Source organism: Coturnix japonica, chromosome 14, assembly GCF_054131305.1.
Source record: "Coturnix japonica strain WE chromosome 14, WE-NBRP24, whole genome shotgun sequence".
NCBI lineage: Eukaryota > Metazoa > Chordata > Aves > Galliformes > Phasianidae > Coturnix > Coturnix japonica.
Genome location: NC_140676.1, coordinates 7,679,629 through 7,697,855, shown reverse-complemented (window position 1 = coordinate 7,697,855; position 18,227 = coordinate 7,679,629). Strand labels below are relative to the sequence as shown.

The 18,227-nt window shown below is 41.0% G+C and overlaps 1 protein-coding gene across 1 annotated transcript in view; it reads left to right on the top strand.

Moving 5' to 3' along the window:
• The window catches only part of LOC107318798 (uncharacterized), a 54,606-nt gene that overhangs the window by 15,616 nt on the left and 20,763 nt on the right, over positions 1-18,227 (top strand). The window contains exons 5-11 of the mRNA XM_085515413.1: positions 1,269-1,417; positions 3,170-3,258; positions 4,954-5,044; positions 5,226-5,342; positions 6,448-6,544; positions 10,524-10,724; positions 13,357-13,646. Of these exons, the coding sequence (XP_085371539.1) occupies positions 6,532-6,544; positions 10,524-10,724; positions 13,357-13,646 (504 nt within the window). The 5' untranslated portion in view covers positions 1,269-1,417; positions 3,170-3,258; positions 4,954-5,044; positions 5,226-5,342; positions 6,448-6,531. The remainder of the gene's footprint in view (positions 1-1,268; positions 1,418-3,169; positions 3,259-4,953; positions 5,045-5,225; positions 5,343-6,447; positions 6,545-10,523; positions 10,725-13,356; positions 13,647-18,227) is intronic.

Here is an 18,227-nt window from a genome sequence, read left to right as displayed (position 1 = left end):
TGCAGGCTGGATTAAATTCTTCACGTTCCCTCACACAAATCAGTAGTTAAAATGGGGGTGAACTCTGATCTCGGTGCAGATACACTTCTGGACATCCTGCCACTCTGACAGCAGCAGTCAAACATTGCTTTAATACAGACGTATCTTCTATTCAAAGATATTCCATCCCATATTTTTGATTATGGAACAGATTTGAAATCAAGGCTTTAGTTTTGCTTTTAAGTTGAGTTCATATTAGGGTTTTTTAATGTTTTCTTTTCTTGCCTTTCTGTTTTGTTTGTAGTTAAAGGAAACAGAACTTCCCCAGTGTTCTCTTAAGAATTCTGCCTGCTTAAGTAGAATGGGACCAATCCAGTCTTAAGCAAATATTGCAGTACTAACAAAAATGTAGTTTCCTGTAAAATGCATTAGTATATTTTGATTCCAAACATTTGTAACTATAAACAATGATGACAAAGTGAAAAAGAAAGAAAAAGAAAAGGAAAAGGAAAGGGAAAGGGAAAGGGAAGGAAGGAGTTCTGCATCCAGGGCAATGTATCAATAAAAGGAATACGTAAGTCAGCATACGTTTTAGTAAGGGAGGGGCCCAGCTCACACTGGGATGACTCCTGCCCTTCTTCATTGATATACTGTTTATCCACTTATGCAGCAGCTGCCAAAACAGCATTTACAGCCTGATTGAATATGAGTTTGGTGCTATTTAGTCTGAGCACAGTTGGTTGTAAATAGCCGTTCAGCATCCTCTCTGCCAGAACCTGAGCTGCTCCTGTGTATCAGGGGATACCTCGAAAGAAGAGAAGCCAGAGGAAGAAACAGAGAACCTATCCAGATTAGTGCTTTAAGAGGAAGATGATAACAATCAAAACAAGCAAGCTGAAACTCTAGCTCTGTGGATAAGAGCCTCAGTTCTCCACACTCTTCTTGATACTTCTCTTCCCAGGAAAACCTTGCTCACTTTGCCATGAGTGATTCCTGAAGACAAACTGCACCAGCAATTGTCATGTCCTTCCTGCTCTTCCTCTGGAAAGATCCAGTTCCTCTTAATCATTCCAAATCACAACAGCCAGCCTCAGGACATGCATCCCATCCTCTGCTAAGATGTAATGATGAAATAACATACATAAGACTTCAAAATAATGGATAAATTCTTCTTTCGGAGTAACCCAGTCATTTCTTTATAGGAGTTTATAGGAACAATGGAAGATGTGAATCCATATCATTAGGAGAGCTGACTATGCTAACTCTTGATAATGTGCTTACTATTCCAGACCATATCTCATCCAAAGAAAAGTGCTGTCTTCCAGAGCTTACACTCAAACCCAATGAAATCTGCATGCTTACAAACGTACCGCAGAACTGAATAATACACCAATGTGCTTCCAAAGTCTTTCTGGCAATGGCTTTTTAAACATTAAAGGTAGAGTTTCATACTTACACTGCAGTTTATGGATAGCCATAAACATTGCAGAAAACATTTCCTAGCTGTGAAAGGACTGAGGATCAAAATCTACCTCACCTCCTTTAATTTATTTTGCGCCATAAATCATGTTGAAATATACTGAATTTAACAACTTTCAAATACTTTCTGTACTTTGCTTGTGTATTTTAGAAAAGTAAATCGTATAAATGCACTTCCCCCTAGTCAGAAGTAAGAGTGACATCATATAAAGGGAATGTACACAACCCCAAAAGTGTCCTGCTGGTTTGTGTTAGCTTCCCTGGTCAGATCCATCCTGCGTAGCTCTAGTTAAGCTTTACCAGTTTGAAAATAGACAGATATCTGTTTGAACAGAGGGAACAAAGAGTTCACTGCAGGGAGAAGCTTCCCTGCGCCCAGCAAACAAGGAGCAAAGCTGATAGGAGTATTTCAAAGGTGAGTGCACACAAATTGATCCATGTTCTTCTGGTAGAAATTTAACCTCTCCTCCTCAAAAACTGCCATGCTCAGGAAAAGAATGAGAGAGAAGAGAGATGAAAACTCTTACAGAAAGGTTTAATATTTTTTCTCCTTCATCCAGATAAATATTGGCATATTTCCCCGAGCAGATGGGTAAAATGACCTGGGAGTTAAGGAGAAGGCAGGTCCTTAGGCAATGAGGGGAACAGAAGTGTTAGCAGTGTTTAGAACAAATGGTGGGTAGGCTGAGTAAAGGAGGCCTTCATCTAAGTTTGTTTCTTGAGGACTTTGCTGGGGTTTTTCACTGGTGTGAGCGATGAATACACGTATTTCTTCTTCTTAGCTGGGAAAAGTTCATTTTAGAAAATGGACTTAAGAATAACACTGAGAAGACAACAGCACTATAATGCACACTCATTTTATGTGCATGTCACTTATCTCTATGTTAGCCAACTAAACTGAGCTGATGCCCAGTTGGTGGTGGTAATACAGGTAGTGGTATCATTGTAGTTTATCAATGGCTTCTTTGAAAACTGAGGTCCTAAATAAGATTAGAGAACAGGAGAAAAAAAAGAAAAACAAACTGCTTCTATTTGAACTGTGTATTTACTGAAAGATCATAGCCCACTAGTAGGAGGTATATTGAGCAGATGAGTTGGCAGAGCCACACAGACAGCTGGTTTTGTCTGGCATACAGGTGTTTGACTTGGCTGCTTGCAGATGAGCCACTAGATGCCAGAATCTGTGAGGGATCACCTTGTTTAAGAAAAGGTAACTCTCGTCCATTCCCATAGCAAGTTCAGTGAATGAGCCAGAGTGGCTATTTCATTTCCTCCCTACTCATCTCTGACATGGTTCAAAAAACCCCACTCTTCTTCTGCAAGAGTTGGATTTAGATGGGATTAAAAACAGTCGCTGTAGTTATGGGATTGTGGTTTTGCTTTTTCTCATGGTAGGTGTAGCAAGAACACACACTGCTGCTGCTCAGTAATCATTGTTTGGATCACAGACTATCATTAATATTTTGTCATTCTTCAGAAGGTGGTTGGATCATTTTCAATAGATATCTGAGCACTGAGTGCTTTTATTTGAAAGAATGTTTTTCAGTAGTTCCAAGATGAGATGAGATAGTATTTGCGTGTAAGCATGTTGGGACTTTGGGTTTTGTCCAAAAGAGTGCAGAAATAGCTGTATAACATCAGCAAAGCCAGTTTGCTGCTTTTTAAATTATTGTGAGCCAAAAAGTAAATGAGCTTTATATTCTGTTGATAGGTGCCATCTGAGAATCTCCAATAGCAGTGGTAGATGCACATGGTTAATGAAATGCTCTTTTGGAACTCTTATCATCAAGTTCAAACCTGGTAAAAATAGGTTAAGGAAACTTGCCCAGAGCATAATATTGTCACTGGTGTGCTTTTCCTTTTTATAGTCTGTGTGTTTGCAGCTATAGTGATCTGAAATGGCTGTTGAAGCCAAAGTTCTCCTGTCTGGTATTCCAGCCTACCTCCCTGTCAACAGCACTCACTTGATGCCTTTTACGGCATCTGTCTTTCCTGTATGGAATCAGTTTTGTGAGGAAGAGATGGAGCATCCTCGCTTGAATTCAGATATGTGACTACTGTAGAAAAATTATACTTGGATTTTAATAAACTTTGTCATTATTATTTTTATCCAGTATACATAAAGTATACATATAACTTAATATTTTGTTCTCGCTCTTCTTTTCACTTTAAGTAACAAACACTCAAAATGCTATTAAAATGCTCTTCCTAATACAGTGCTCTGTGAATGCAAGCTGGGCGGTCATCTTTCCAAACAGTGATTTTAAGATGTTAATTCCTATCCCCGGGATATACTCGCTCTGAAGAGCTTGTTGTAGTCACTTGTATATTGTGTTAAAGAAGCCCATGCTATGAGCATGTCAGCTTCTTTTAGCAACAATTTTTGTTGGCATGGGATTGTAGCAGCAGCTATATTCGATTAACATTTAATTTAGAAATATTTGTGTTTTTGTGCACGTTAATAAACACATAAGTAAACATTCTGTATAGGCATAGAAAGTTAATTCTGCAGTAAAGTTACCAGACATTACAGCTTACAATGAAACTACTGGACCACAGTGACAGCCGCTCTCTGTTTCCATGTGTACACTTGTTGGTTTTTTTAGGAAGGTGTCAGATAACTGCAGAAAAAGGAATGTGTTTATATTTGGGATGAGCAATCCTGTTATGCTATTTCCAAGTCTGCGTTAATGCTGCATGTTTTCATTATGTTCCAGAGAGATGGCAAACAAAAAAGGAAGGAGGGGAAAAAAGTAAATGAAATTACAGACAGAGCCAAGTAAGGGAGGAATAAAAAATGAATCAAGAGAAGCCTGTGTGTAAAGAAGCGAAGTGGGAAAATGCATATTTTAATCCAAATAAGTGTCTATGCCAGTCTAGTTTTTAGAGACTGCTCTGTTTCAATGAAAGTTCAGTTAGCAGAAAACCAGCGTTATTAAAAGTATGAAAAGGGAGTTGCTCTTTGAAAGAAATACAGACTAAACTGATGGAAGAAACAGGTCCATGAACCGTAGCAAGTTTTACGCACACTAAATATAGTTGAAGAGGTTTGAATTGCTCTTTTAACTCTTGCACATCTTGGTGTCTGCTGTGCATTTGTTAAATCCTGACAGTTCTCCAAATGTAAAATGTGTAACACAGTGGATTGGTCCTAAAGCTGCAATGCTGGGTTTTGTTGTTGTTTCTTATTCCTTTTAAAGTGTTCTGCACTCTCATATTCCTTTCCATACGATATGATTTACTAAAGCTTTACCTCTTAATGATGTGTCTCAAGAAATGTGGCATCTTTTAATGCCATAGTCCAATAGCATCATCCTATTCAGCAATGACACATCTGGGGCATTTCAGCAGTTGCCATTTTAACAAACATGTAGCTTTAGATGAAATACAATGGTTTGGTTGTGTTTTAGACATCCCCAGTGCTTTGTCTGAGTTAATCAGTGCGCTTATATGACATTCTTGGTTATAGTGATGTTGTAACTCTGCTTTTTATAGGTGTGGTAGGTGTGAAGCTATAAGGTAGGAGCCTATGAATCCAGACCAGTCATTGGAATACCATATGGAGCCTGGCAATGATATTACACAAGTGAGTGCTTTTGTATGGGTGTATTGACATTTATTTAGAAATTTGGAAAAATGACAGAGTGGCTCTGAATTAATGACCTTCCAGCTAAGTCATGCTTACGTAGGGCAGGGGCTCAATTGAATCAAAAGGTAATTGCCATTTGGAAGGCAAATTGTCAATGATCAGTACCTTCTTTTCATAGATGTCCATGAAGACTTATCTCAGCAAAGCCCCTCAGGAGACCAGCATGTTGGTGAAGCATTGACACAGGCTGCCCAAATGGTGGTCCTTGAAGGTATTCAAGAACCATGGAGATGTGGTACTGAGGGACATAGTCATTGGGCATGGTTGGGGTGGGCTGACAGTTGGACTAAATAATCTTTGTGGTCTTTTCAAGCTTTAATGGTTTTATGATTCTAAAATGAATCTCTGGAGAGGGCAAGGGGACCAGGATCCCCCACAGCCCAGCACCTTGCAAGAGTCTGTCCCAGCCAGAGCTTAAGCGCAACCTGAGCTAAATCATAAAAGTTTGCTCCTGAACAGTCATTCTGTTGAGTGCGTTTTTGCAGTCACATCAGTTCACAAGCTGACAGCTTAACTTAAAACACAGAGTACAAGCTTCACTGTCCTCAGTGCCATGAAGCTGCTGAAGATGTGGGGCCTGCTGCAGCCCTACCTCCCCTGGGTACCGCAGCTCCCCACAGACCCCTGGTTGGTGGCTGAGTGCCACAAGTTACACTTCTGGATGTGTCATTACTGCTGTGTTACTGCAGTGACTGATTTATTATGCAAGTCTGCGGTTATACTGTAATCAAAAATCCGTGTGGCTTAAGGGAGGGGGGAATAGGATAACCAGTGTTAGCAGGGAGTGGGTTTGGACTCTGTAGGTGTTGAGTTGTCACCAGAAATATTTAGCTTTCCTTTAATATATCGCACAGTACTTTACCTTCTGAATAACAAAAAACAACAAAAAAAACCCACTGATAACGATTTAAAAGACCTTGTCATATATTAAAGAAACTCAAAAGACTTAAAAGAGGGGGGAACCAAAGGGGTAGTCAATATAGATTGTGATATCTCAAACAAGAGCCAAGCTAAAAAATGATTCAGTGTTTACTGGCCAAAGAAAACAAATCTCTGTTAGGCCTACCCTGCCTACTCCTCTCTTAAGGCTCATATACCTACACATGGGAGCTCTATGGTGGAAGTTTACGTTTAATTCTGCTTTATTTTACTTGGCAATTGTATTCCTCCAGCATTATTGTTTTTCAGCACTCAGTATTTTTAATGCTGCATCTCAACAGAGATACAAGAGCACAGTCAATCAGTCCTACAAAATGTCCTACAACTATGATCTCCATTCTTGATTTGGAATCTACTGACAAATGAATTTGTGCTAATACTGCATTTCTGTGATTGTACAGATTCGCCATCCAGTGTTCTGGGCCAGCATTAAGACAGACGTGGTACTGAGGATGACCAAAGACTGACTATGCCAAAAAGAAAGGATGCTGATGGAAGGTAAGGAGGAGTGTGTATTCACCAATAGGCAGAATTCCCATCAGTTCAGGATTCTTTGTTTGAGCCTCATCAGGTAGAAGGATGTCAAGAATGGCAGAAACTATAGATCATGGCCAGTGGAGTTGGTGATAAATTGCAGGAAGAGTTGAAGTGACTAGAGAAAATCTAGGAGTGTTGAGAATATTACTGCTTCAGGAGCTCTAACACTGAACATCAATGTGTCCAATGCCAGACCTGTTGGAATAAACCAGAAGTGTCAGGGAAGAGTAAGAATAGTAAGAATATATGATATTTCTTTCATGTACTCTCCCGTGTTCCAAGTTTATGGAATTTCCTGAATTTGTTGAGATTTGTCTGTATAGCAGCCTCTGAGGATCTCTTTTCCATATCCTTCCTTATTCATACTTGTCCCAAACATGCATAAATTTCTTGCATCCATTTTAGCCACTCTTGAGTTTCACTATTACCTGTTGCATGCAGAAAATCTACCCTTCTTCTTTGAACCTGGCTCTCTGTATCTTCATTTGTTCGTGCCTGGTTCTTGTGTTGAAAGAAGCAGTAGACTTTGTCTAAGCCCTTTATGTCATTAAGGATTTTGCAGCCTTCCTCTCTTTATCCAGCATAAAGATTCCAAGCCCAGCTAATGATTTTTTTTGTATGAAAGCTCTTCTGAACCTTTAATCATCCTTGTTACCTTTCTCAGATCATTTGCCAGATCTTAAGATGATGGCACCAGAACTGCACGCATCACTTAGGATGTGGGTTAGTAGAGGATTTATATGGTGACAAGATTTCCTGTTTTGTTCTCTGTTCACTCCTGATTCCTCTTCCTTATGCTTTTTAAAGTAATTTTTTTCTAAGAGATGTGTTATGGGTTTTCCAAATAATCAAGTGAGAAAAGTGGTGAGTATTTTGGACCTAATTTGAAAGGCTCAAGACAATAAGACAAAGATATCCTTATTCCATGTGTTCTTCAGAAGTCACATAGCTTTCCTTCTGTAGTATAGACTAAGAATAATGGGTCCCCTTTTTGAACAGACATCTCTGAGTTATATGCGTTTCCAGCGTCTGTACAAATCTCTTGACAAAACACTCATGCCTCTCAGATGAATCAGTTTATCCCTTAAAGGAATGTCATTAATGATAGGAACTTCTAACATTACATGAAAACATCATTTGGATTGTAAGCATTACACTTGGGAAACCTGTGTGCTTAATATTGGCCAACCTGTGGCTCATGTACCTCTCTTTAAACTCCCTCATGTCATGAACAAAACAAACCACCTCTTTATTTCTTTCAACATGTCTATTAAATTCCACAGGATATTTTGGAATAGGAAAACAATATATTATCCTAATCAACTCTGTAGGTTTTCTTCCATAATCTCTTTGCTGCTTCTGGGCCCTCTTGGTGAAATCACGTCTATTATCACTTCCTACATCATCTTATACTCTTTTTTCTTGTGTCTGTTTCTCCCAGACAAACCTCATTTTTATTATGTTGTTTGGTTAAATTATATTGTCTTCACTGTAGTCATTTCTTCAGAGCATTCAAGCTGGGTTTACGTAGAGATCTTTTTTAAGAATAACAGTTTAGAGTGAGGAGCCTGGGAAGATAATTTACCAAATTTCCTCAGTAAATCACAGTTTTGACTAGACCTAGGCCAACCCTGACCAAGACAATTTAGAACTGATTTGGGGTATGTCTACGTTATTCAAAGAAAGCTGCTATAAATGTATACTTGGATGGATTTTCTGTAGCTCTTTGCAAGTCTGGACTCCATTTTATGGAGTTCACATTTCTTCAGTTGTGAAAACAGAAGAACACGATCTAGTATTTACCTTACTCCTTCACATGCCAAACATCTCAAATCGAAATAATCTCTGTATTGTAGTGACTCATTCGGCCAGAGAAACTTAACGCACTTTATTCACATGAATGTTTTAACCATCATGACACTTCTGTGAACTCATCAGGTGTTACTGACTGCCTCTGGATGTTGGCCATCCTGCCAGTGTCGCCTAGGAAGTTTGGCAGAGCATCTTCAGAATCTCGCCTTTCAGTTTCATTTGCACTTTAGAAGTGCTGTTCCAAAATGAAAATAAAAGGATGCTTCCCTAACAGTCAGTCCTGGCAAGAATAAATACTACAACTCTGAACTCATCATGCTAGTGAATGCCGTGCTCCAGCAGTTTATTTAATAGTGGTGGTATTTATAGAAAGCTCCCTCACGTGATGTTATTGCCAGTAACACAGATGTCCCTTGAATGCACTCTACTTTAAATAAAGGTGAAAGGCTAAGGAAAATATAAAAAGCACCCACCTTTAATATTGGACTTCAACAATAACAAGCAGGGTGTGGCCACTCTGAAACTGTGGCTTGACGGATGCTTGGGAGAAGGGAAGGGTGGGAAAGCTCTCTTCTCACCAGTTCCACAGTCCCGTTAGCAAAAACACATCTGACACCCATGATTGTGGCCTGGGAGATACAGTGAGAACAGGCAGTGCTCTCAGTTACTGCAGTGAATAAAGTGTCCTGCTAGTGCTTGGAATGTAACCGTGGAATAAGCATTTTTAGGGGTGTTAATGTGTGTAATGTTTGCAGAAAATGCCCTTTCCCGTTTGAGAGTGGTTTGATAGTGAATGAAGTTCAAGGGAACATGGGTAGGTCAGAGATGGGAAAAAATTCCTTTTACTCATAGATGAGAGTTCTCCTTGGAATACCATAAAGTCTTCAGAGGGTCTTGTTTGTTTTAACTAAAAGTAATGGCCCGACGTTTCTGTGAGCTAAAATGCTAAGCCTTAAGTAATATGTATGCACCTGAAATCAACTCAGTGGAAGCTGGAGGCATCCTCAGCCTGAAAGAAAAAAAAAATCACATTTAGATCCACCCAGCATAGACTTCCAGTAACCCGCAATCACCCAGAACTCATTCTCCAACATATGATGTCACCTGGAACGAGCACTCCGTTTTATGAATTCCCCTTTTATTGGGGTTTATTCATTGAGTTCTGATTCAAGAAGAGTCAGAGCTTAAGGAAGGTTTCTAGTGACTAAAGTCACAGCCAATGTGCTTGGCTGTACCAAAAGACTCCTGCAAATATCTTCAGCTCTATCTTATCTAACTGTGAAAATTGTTATTCTTAGAAAAGGGAGTGTTTTTCAGAGTGTATAGCATGGTTGAGTACCTGCCATAAAGCAGATTTCTCATGTCTCAAAAATGATACAAGCAGGTTACAGTGAGCCCAGCATCGAGACAGATTTTGTCTGGGCTCATTCAGCACATGGAAAAAAATATTTCATCTCAGTTCTTCACAAGCTGACACCACAAAGCCATTCCATTTATGTTTTTCCTGACATGTTGTTGTGTTGTTCAATACTGTATTTCATTTCCCCTGACTTTGGAACTAACTGGTAGGGCTGAGTGAAACTCTGATATTTCCACACTTACAAGGAAAGATGAGATCATAAAATACAAAGCTAACATCCAAATAATGATTGGGGTCCCTGTACAGCTAACTGGGTGCTGTGCAGCTATTTGTGTTGCTACTTGTGCATGGGTGCTACTTGAAAAAAGAAAAACAAGATTCTCTTACAACAAATTTTCCCGTAATCTTTGGCTGTCAACTCGAGAAAATTAGCAATCCTGAAAGGCACAAATAACACAACTTCCTCATCTGTGTCCTTGTAGCTCGCAGCTGCTCTGGGCTCAATGTTATGCACAGGGGTACAAGAAAAATGGAGCACACTGGGGCCTTAGAGAGGGACTGAGCTTTACCTGCACGAGAACAGATCTGTTCCAGAGTTTCATATCAGTTGACCTATGAAGGTGAAAGTAGGACTGGTTGCATTTAAAAGGTATTGAAAATGTACATAAAATGTGACTCACTACTATTTTCTTTTGTCTCTTTAGTTCGTGGTTTGGAATCGAGCAAATTCTTTTTACACCGATCCAGCAGCAAATGTTTGTTTGTCAGTTTGTTCCAAACAGCAGCTGAAGAAAGAAGTGGAGACACATCTGAGCAAAAATCAAGGATGGGAAAGTTCAGAGAATGCCATGATGACAGAAGTCCCTTGTAAAATGAGAGCAGGAGAAACTGCAAACAGAAACAAGTCCATTGTCAGCCTGGAGCCACCACTCCCCCTTTCAGAGGAGTCTACTTTAGCTCTGAAGCTGGGTAAGTCATTGAATCACTTTTACCCATCTCTGGCCCTTTGCCTCTATTGATTCTTCAGACTGAAGGCTCCTCAGAGGTGGCAGCCTGTCCTTGCAGCCCCAGTCTTTGTGCTGCCTGGTTGGAGATGTACTGCTGGTACACTGTCGTCTGGCATACACCACAACACAGTTCATAAATAATATTGTTTTACAACAGCCCTTTTCTTCAAATCCCAAGAAAAGGCTGTAATGTAATGTGTTATAGGAACAGCTCTGATCTGGTAACATTAAAGATTACCCAATCTACTCTCTGGTTACCCCAGAAGTCAGATGAAGTTGTAAAATCCCTTCCAGCAAGTTGGTGTGATTCTAACCTGAGTTTTGGCCTGAGCCTGAAAGTGTTTTTTCTCAAGAGAGTTCCTTTAAAAAGCTAAGGTGTGAAATGTATGTCTCAGAATGACTGTGGAGTTTTCAGGGATTCAGGTCTTGTTCCCGTATTTGCCAGTGCCCTTTGGCTTGCCTTTCTAGCTTAAAATGGCAATTTTCAAAAGGGGGAAAAAAAGAATCTTCTATCGCAAGTATATTAATGCAAAGTGAATTTTTTTGCATGTGCACAGCAGAATAACAGCAATGACTCTGTGACCTGTCCAAGCTCAGGGAGCTGTTTCTGTCAAATACTTTTGGTATGACTGGACACACGCTCAAATGAAGATCTTTGTTTAGTAAATACTGAATATTCCCCAGTCCTTTATATCCTGTCGTCATTTCCTTTGTACAGCTTGCAGCTGTAGTTTCAAGCCAATGTGCAGAGCTACTTGGTCAGGGAGTTTCATAAGTGCAGTTAACCGTGTAACGGAGATCTTTTCTGATGCTTTTCCTCTCAGAGTTCCTGGAGTTCTGCAGGCTGCGTCCAAAGGGGCCTATACCAACATCTTCTGCATAAAACTTGTCTTTAGTAGATTTGTTCACTGTCCATTTAATTGTGAATATACTGTAATGCAAACAAAGATATATGTTTATGTGTATAAGAGTAGGGAAGTTGGGTGCCGTGTTGTCATGTATTGTGGTTTTGGAAAACCACAGGCTGTAGGGTGGAGATAGCCATTGTACTACATTAGCTATTTTCTCACAGTTTAAGCAGCAGCAGCTCAACACTCTGTGGCCCAGACAGCAAAATACCCAAGAACAAAGCAGATCCTTCTGTAGGTGCATCTGAAAAGAGGTGGGAGGAAGGGGATGCTGGCTGGTTCATGAGTGCTCTGTGAGGTGGGCAGAAACAGGAATAGGGAAAGGGGAAAACTGTGTCATGGAGGATCTTCGTGATAAGGAACATACACTGGGGGCAGGAGGACTGCTCATGGTGGGTATTCACCATGATTAATGACTGTGTACGTGTTGGCTTTCAGTGGCAAGATGGAAACCAGCATTACTGGCAGGTTTGAGTCATGGACAAAGCACACTGGTTTCAGACTGAAATTTTCCCTCTTTTTTTCCTCCCATTGAAATGGAAATCATCACTGTGGGTATTTTCCTTTATATCGTCCTCTTCCTGTATGATTCCGCTGTCTGAATGTGCAAGTGATTAACGCCAAGCTACAGTTAATTAATCAAATAATAAACATCTGCGATGGGGCTGCGGCCCCTCTCAGCTCTCACTCCATGGAAGCTCTGACAATGGGCTTTGGCTGTGAAGGGCAGGAGAGGAGCTTGGGAGGTGCACAGCAGGAAATAAGAGGAAACCAAGAGCCTCTTGCAAGTACAGCAGTGAGCAGCTCTTACATGGCAATATAATTCTGTGACAGAGGCGAAAGGCAAGTCATTATTTTCCCCTTTCCTGCCTTGTAGAATTTATATATATTCAAAGCCACAGTGTGAAGCCTGCAAATTTTGGAAATACTCAAACTCAGCACCTCCTGGGGATTATTCTATAAGCGATACCGGAGAACTGAACAATAAAATCCCATGGCTGTGAGCAGCAGAAGGTCACTCAGTGCTCCTACACTAACAGCTGAGACCCAGAGCTGCTCACATCAGGGCAGTGATCCTCCCAGAAATGCTTTCTCCAGAGTTAAGACAATGGAACAGCACAGGCTTTCAGGAGCATGGAAGTCAGAGCCACTGTCTGAAGTAGAAATGATTCTGTTGATGGGGTAGCAGAAGAAAGATGACAAATGATATTATCACACTGAGGGAAGCGATAAATCTGTGGTGTCCAGAATACCAAACTGATGATTAGCTCCTTCAGTCTCAAATTAACCTCATTAGATTTTGCAAATGGAAAACCTCTTTTGAAAAACGACTTCAAAACTGAACCTTACTCCCAAGAAATGGCTGGAATTTGACCTCTTTCTAACAGCTTTCATTTTTCCCCTTTTACTTAAACGTATTATTATGTCGCCAATAAATACAATAAGCGGTGTCTTCTGCCAAAATACTTCATAACATACTATCAGTCTTCCAGAGGGAATGGGGAGGAGAGTTCTGTTTGTTCAAAAATTAAGGGAATTAAAAAATAGAGGTTACATAGAACACGTATTTCATTATTAGACAGTCTCAGAGGCCACGAGAACAATTAAAGATGTTTTCTATTGGACTTTCATGCAAAAAAAAAAATGGTTTTTGCCAATTCATTTATACCACTAATTATCTTGCAGAAATAAAACAGCTCCATGAAGGCTTGGATTCTGGATCACAGCCTGCAGCTCCACAGTCACACCTGCCCGTGGGAATTTTAACACAGTGTTCCCCAGGTGCTGCAATTGGGTCATCAGCTCCACCATGGGGCTCAGGAACAGGCATGGCTCTGTGGGAGCTGGCAGCAGACACCACCCAGGGCACAGGAATGGAATGTTATTTATCATCTCCAGGCAGACTCTGGAGCAGGAGCAGTTCTGTATTATGGCTTTTCTGCAGCACAGTTCCCTGTGGCCAGAAGCAAGGACAGGTGAGTCAGCAGTCTGTGTCCTTAAGGTGTGGGAATCCTACCATGCTATTTGGGTGATGAAAATAGTCACAACATGTGGTGGTAAAAATGCTCCACAACCATTTCCAGAATGAAATGTTGTCAGAGCAGCAAGGATAGATCTAACAGCACAGATTTGGGGGAAATTCTTTTTCTTTTGTTTCTGGAAACTGAGCTCTTTATCTGCCTCTCCCACCTGTTCCAGCTGCACTCTCAGGATTGTATTTAGTTTGCAAGGTTCAAGGTTAGCCTGACGTTGGGCTCAGACCATGGCCAAGAACTGTAAACATGGGAAAGGCATGTAGTATGCACCCACTGGGGAAATGCCATATGGTGCTCTTCCTCCTCCCCTTCCTTGCTAGTGAAAGGCCACTGATGTTTTTGCAATGAACCCTCTAGGAGAGAACACGTAGCACCTAGACAAAACTGCCTCAGAGCAAGGCTGGAGTTTATTCCTTGTCTGAAATCCTTAACCACACGACTCATGCGTGGGACTGGTGTTTGTGGAATCACAGCTTCTGCTCATCTCAGTGCTCAGGGTATGTCTGCATTGCTTAGTGGAGATACCTGTTCTGGCTCCAAGTGAGTTATCTCAGCACATAGTACAGCTGTGTCACTGTGGTGCCCTCAGTCCTGTTCTTCACCATTTCCAGACAGCATGAACCTTCTGTTAACTGCTACGTTATATGGGCTCTGAAAAGGGCAAGAGAAAAATGTTTCAAATTTGATGTAAGCGTAAACTCACGAAAGGCCAGTTTTTGTGTAAACCTTCCACAAATTCATCTAGAGCTGTATTGCAGTGCGCAATTTCCACCACCAATGGCTTATGTAGGTGACGTGATTCTATCTCCATGTCGCCACACAGCGTGTGACTGGCTGGAAGGCACCCCATGTATCCGAGTTTTCCTTTGAACTGGGCATCATCAGTGCATTCTGAAGGATTAAACCTGGTTTCCTATTTTCAATTAGGTTTCTCTTGCTTGAAAATTCCCTTGGTAAAAGTAGTGCCTGCTCTTACCTACCCTTCTGCTTCCCAGGAGCAGTGGGGTCTCATAGGCCACACACTGTTCCCAGTTCCATTTGCATTGTACCTTTTGCCACCCTGGTGCATATGGGGGAAAGAAGGCAGCAGATAAATGTGTTAAACTGGCTTTGTTTTGTACACCTTCTCTCCAGCAGAGAGGAAGGAAATGTGTACACATACCGGAGCATGCAGGACAGAAAATGAGCAGCATGTCAGGTTAAAGCAATTACAGCTCTGGGTTGTAAGGGTGACGTGTTAACGGTGCTGCTCAGACAAGTGATTTGGCCTCTTGGCTGCTCATGGGGATGCTGGGTGGTATCATGACAGAGTTTTCACATGGCCTGAGCTTCATTACATCATTTGTTAGTATATAGTATATCACAAGGGAATTTTACTTTATTTAATATAGTAACAATGAACATCTGGCTGCATTACAGTCCTCTGTGTCAGCAAGGACGCAGTCAAAATATATCAGCCTCATTTAAAACACTCAAATTATGTTTTTGTAGGCTGGCCAGTATACACTGTGAATGAGCAAAACAAGGAAAAGACAATTCAATAACGGAGATAAAATGTCAAACATAATGAGAGCCTGAGCACCAATGCAGAATAAATGCTGGCATGAAAGGTGTTAGAGGAATTTGACCTACTTAAGGGACATAGATTATACAGGTATCTCATTTCTGAGGCTGCTTTCTTGCCTAGCAGGACTCTAAGGCAGGAGTTACATATGATACGCTGTTTATGTCATAATTCTGATCAAATTATGATCTGACTTGTCTGAAAATTCCAGTGTTAAAAATGTCAGCTGTTAGCTCCTTTAGTGGGAGCTCTGTGAGCTTAGTGGGGACATCTGATCATTCCTGACTACTGACATTGTTCTGTTAGGGCAGCGTCTGTACCATGTCCCCCCCCCTTCCCCATTAGCTATGTCATCACTGCTGCTGCAGAGGACACCCGACCTTCTCTGCCAATCTGGGTATGAATAGTAGAGAAAGCAAATGCCATCTGCACCCTGGCACTGTGTGTTCTATTACAGGAGCTAGCACTCAGTTACAGCCTCTGTAATGACTGTCAGACTGCTTTGCCAGCCGCCTCCTTCTCACTGATTCCAGTCTGACCTTCATCGAGTCTCTTAATTTTTCAAAACCTCTGTTGAACAAGAAGAGAGTTCAGCCTAAGTGTTATTTACTTGTGTGTTGTGACAGATGGACAGACTTCTGTAATCCGTTTAGTGAAGTTTGCTGAAGTATACACAGTATTAGAGGTTAATAATGGGAAGAAGAGGACTTAGATATCAATTCTTTTCAGTCCATAGTGTTACCCCACAGACCTTTCCAAAGCACTTTGTAGATATTGGCTTGCACGCTGGAAACAGCCAAAAGGGTAACGCTACCATTAGCTTTTCCTGCCATTAGGCACAAGTGGATGTATTCAGAATGTTCACCCTCCTCATAGCTGGGTTCTTTGGGCATCAGATGTTCGCAGTTTTCTTCAGAGCACCCCCCAGCTCACCTGGTATTCTGCTTTGTGGACAGCTGGCCAGAACTGGTTCACCTTACTAACCACTGAATGAGCTATTGACACTGGGATCTTGTTAATTTGATGTAACCTAGTCACACCCAAATAGCAGTAAATAGCTTTAGAGAGTCACCTTCAAAGAAGGTTTTCAACAAGATGGCCCAATTTAAGGTCATAAAATTAGAAAAAGAAAAGAAATTATATTTTGCAGACTTTTATTATTATTTTTCTTTAGAAAGTAGTTTTGTGATCCGTGAAAGATACAGAGAGGGGGGGAAGCATTGCCCTCAGCCCCAAGTGAAGTGGATCAATAGCCATACAGGGCCTGTGAAACAAACAGAGTGGTGATGTCCCACATCTTACAGGCACTAAGGAGGAAAGTGATGATTGAAGGTTATAGGAGTGAATAAAACCTTCCCAGTGTAAGTACTCCCTGTTGTTTTGTTCCCAAAGTGACAAATTGCTCTGAAAGCCATGAAATGCAAAGGTCCTGCTTGCCTGCAGCAAGGAAACACCTTCCTGCTTTTCAAGCAAGAGAAACTGAAATGCAAAGCTGGTGCTCTTTTCCTAGGAGGAAGGTGCTGAAATGGTTTATTGAGCTCACACAGATGTATCTGGAGCCTGTGTGAAGGAAGGTGCCTTCTACCTGTGGCTTCCCAGCTGTGGAGGCAGACACAGGGGAGTGCACATGATGTGTGTTGAAGGAGGAGGGAAGAAAATGACAAATTCTCAGCCTCTTGACTGAAGCGAGGGAATTAGACTGAGAGAGATGTAGGACTTTGTATTGGGTTGAACATTTCACATGACAAACACCCAGAAAAAACAAATGTAATGAAAGTTTTACTGTCTTTGGAATAATGGAGAGAGACATTTATTATGCTTGTGTGAGGACAAATAATGTAATTAAGGCTGCATTACAATAACAATTGTGACAATAGCTATTTTAAGGTACTTAAACTCTGACAAATTTTCCTCTTAAGCTTTCTGGATTGCTGCAGCAGGTGATAAAAAACTCACATCCCTTTTTAACAATTTCAAAAGCAGTGCCATTATATTAAGGCTTTGATGTAGCATAATGCCTAACAAAGTCACTTCAGCATTTATTTAAGTGTTTTTTATGTTATTTGCCATATAGGCACCAGACACTGCAGGTCAGGCTAGACGGAGCCTTGAGCACCTGATCAGCTCTAGGTGTCCCTGTTCAGTGTAGGGCAGTTGGCCCAGATGGCCTTTAAGTGTCCCTCCCAACTCCAACAATGAAGTTAAGCATGTGCGTAATTGATGTACTGACTCAGTGCCTGAGACAGTTTATCCACAGTATTCCTGTAAAATCCAGAGCCTTATAGTAGACAATTCAAATTGGGGCAGTCTGATGCAGGTGGGCTGTCACATCTGCTGGAGGGCGTGCAGTAGTTGACACCTGCAGTGCTAATACTGCATTAAAACATTTAATAAAACAAGCTGTCTTTAGCATTCCTGCTTTCATTTCAGCTCATTTCCAGGCACCAAAAAGTTGATTTATTTCTTTAAAAGAGCTGTCACAAGTATAAACTATAGCACATCTTTTTTATTATTTTTATGCGTTGTGTGTTTCTTTGCTGAAGACTGGTATCAAATCTTTACACGGGATATTGAATTTAGTGCTGCTAAGGGAAAACGATCCATCTTCCCTGTGCAGAAAGCATTACGTCATGAAGGGATGGAAACAAAGAGCTCTGAGGGACTAGGATAGGCAAACTTCCCTCCTTTTACAGGAAATGGGTGATGCCTTGCTTGAAATTATTATTCAGACGTTTTGTGCTGTGAAGGAAATGTCTCCCGATAGCACAAGCTATTGGTTTCCTGTTGTGCACTAACAGTTCTGGCATGCCTAAGAATGGACAGGAAGGGCAAACGATTGGGGGCAGCTGGAGAACTTGTTTTAATGAAAAGAGCATCCCGAGTAAATGGGAAGAAATGTGGCCTGAAAAATACAATTAATAAATTAGAAGGGTGGGGGTGGGGGGAAGAAAGGGGAT